General features: G+C 41.2%; 2 protein-coding genes across 2 annotated transcripts in view; both read left to right on the plus strand.

Moving 5' to 3' along the window:
- The window catches only part of SS1G_09786 (hypothetical protein), a gene marked incomplete at both ends in the record, with an annotated part of 981 nt that extends 560 nt beyond the window's left edge, over positions 1-421 (plus strand). The window contains 2 exons of the mRNA XM_001589103.1: positions 118-169; positions 338-421. Coding sequence (XP_001589153.1) covers positions 118-169; positions 338-421 — 136 coding nt within the window. The remainder of the gene's footprint in view (positions 1-117; positions 170-337) is intronic.
- Positions 422-1,402: 981 nt separating this feature from the next.
- On the plus strand, positions 1,403-2,105 carry SS1G_09787 (hypothetical protein; the record flags this gene model as incomplete). The annotated part of the gene is made up of 5 exons (XM_001589104.1): positions 1,403-1,502; positions 1,555-1,586; positions 1,638-1,712; positions 1,765-2,026; positions 2,062-2,105. 5 exons carry the CDS (start codon positions 1,403-1,405, stop codon positions 2,103-2,105), a joined length of 513 nt encoding a protein of 170 aa, XP_001589154.1.
- Positions 2,106-2,366: the final 261 nt, after the last annotated feature.

Genomic DNA, 2,366 nt, shown 5'->3' on the forward strand with positions numbered 1-2,366 from the left:
GGTAGCGAAGGGAATGATAGTGAAGGAATGTTGTGGAATCGTAGTTGATAAGTAGTGAGTAATTAGTGAATATTAAATAGTGAAGCGATTAAGCGGAAACATGATATCGTGTAATAGAGAAGGAGAAGATGAAGATGAAGATGAAGCGAATAAACCTCTCCGAGCATCGGTAAGGGATTAATAATTAAGAAGTAAGAATTATGAATACGATGTTTGTGTTTTGGAGGTAGGAGGTACGAAGTACGAGGAAGATTAGTATAATGGTAATAAGATGCTGCGACGTCGCAGTGAGAATTTTAGACTCCGGTTTGTGGGATGGGATGCTGAACCGATATAGGGACCCTGGAAATATTATGGTAGATACTATGGAGATAGTAGGGCATTGGTATGGTATGGTATTAGTGTCGGGCTTGTGTTTTAGTGGGAGGGGAAGGAGGGGTTGTTGGTTGTTAGTAGCTAGCTATAGGTTATTGCTAGGTTATTACTGTAGTAGGGGAAGTAATGGATGGCCGATCTTGACCTTGATCTTGTATCGGGGTTCGGGTGGGGAGGTCCCTCCCGTGAGCTAGGGGTCTACAGAAGGGTGGGTGAGATATATGGTGAGGAGGCTGAGTAAGTTCGGATTTGATATTGATATCAGGTGGTGTCGTTTGTTTGATAGCATTAGCATTGCTGGTTCTTGGACATTGGTTTAGATAATGTAGGGGCTATTGTTGTTGCGCAGCTAGAATATAGATTTTGAAGTATATTGTTTAACCAACCGGAGATATAAAGACAACAAATCAATCTCTCTCATCATGAATTCAATTATTAGGAATTAGACTTCCTCACGTGTTTGTCCTTATAAGTGAAGTCACCGCCTTTGATAATGAGCGACGATGAGGGTCCCCTATGAGTAACAGGAACATTTTATTAGTCAATTATATCTCCAATCTAATTGGTCACTATGACTCTTACACAACCCGAAAGCTTGCTTTTTGGTTTCAAGTGGATCATTTCAAGCTGTTTTGCATGACATCTACGATTTCCTGGTGGGGATGACAAAACACCGAACAAGGCATAGAAATGGCAGAAAGGTAATACCTTCCTTTTCATTGGTCACCGGATCTGCACCACCGGAGATCATTTTGGAGCTCTTCCCGATATCGGCTTAAATTGTCTTTGAATTGAGCATCATAAAATAAATTCCACCCCGCACTCTCAGGAGGATATTCTTTTACTATTGTAAATCTTTTTAACCTCTTTTTATCCCTTTTCTAAAGTTTCTGAAGTGTTTCGTTTCTCGTTGAATTTATACTTTCGGTGGTCAATAGCAAGTCAACAGCAAGATCAAGCAGGATACATACTATTGGAAACAGTTATACCCAAAGGAACTTGTTATCTATTTATTCATCCATTCACTATGCCTACTGCTGAAGGTAGACCACAAACTCTCTACGATAAGGTTCTTCAGGACCATATCGTAGATGAGAGAATGGATGGTACTATCCTACTTTATATCGGTATGTTGAATTCAGAATAGTCAATGGGAATATCTACTAATTCTTGATATAGACAGACATTTAGTACATGAAGTTACTTCACCGGTATGTTTCCCTTGCGCTATAACCGAGTTAACTTCTAACCCGCCTTTATAGCAAGCTTTCGAGGGGTTGAAGAATGCCGGTAGAAAAGTTCGAAGACCAGATTGTACTCTTGCAACCACCGATCACGTAAGTTCCTGTTTCTCAAACTCCATAGATTGTGACCTAATGCCATTTCTAGAACGTGCCAACCAGCTCTCGAAAATCCCTCAAAAATATCGAAACTTTTGTCGAGGAAGAAGATTCAAGACTTCAATGTATGACTCTCGAAGATAACGTCAAGGATTTCGGAATTACATACTTTGGTCTCGGTGATAAGCGTCAAGGAATTGTGCATATCATTGGTCCTGAACAGGGTTTCACTCTTCCGGGTACCACTGTTGTCTGTGGTGACAGTCACACTTCTACACATGGTGCTTTCGGATCTTTGGCTTTCGGAATTGGTACGAGTGAAGTTGAGCATGTACTTGCTACACAGACTTTGATCACCAAACGAAGCAAAAATATGAGAATCCAGATTGACGGCGAGCTTGCACCAGGTGTTACCGCAAAGGATGTCGTCTTACATGCGATTGGTAGAATTGGTACAGCTGGTGGTACCGGTGCAGTTATTGAATTTTGTGGTTCGGTTATTCGAAGTTTGAGTATGGAAGGTAGAATGTCCATTTGTAACATGTCTATCGAGGGTGGTGCTAGAGCGGGTATGATTGCACCAGATGAGATCACATTCGAATATTTCAAGAGGCAGACCACTTGCACCAAAGTATGGTTCCGAGGAAGGAA

The sequence above is a fragment of the Sclerotinia sclerotiorum genome, genomic scaffold (genome assembly GCF_000146945.2).
Source record: "Sclerotinia sclerotiorum 1980 UF-70 scaffold_14 genomic scaffold, whole genome shotgun sequence".
Lineage (NCBI taxonomy): Eukaryota > Fungi > Ascomycota > Leotiomycetes > Helotiales > Sclerotiniaceae > Sclerotinia > Sclerotinia sclerotiorum.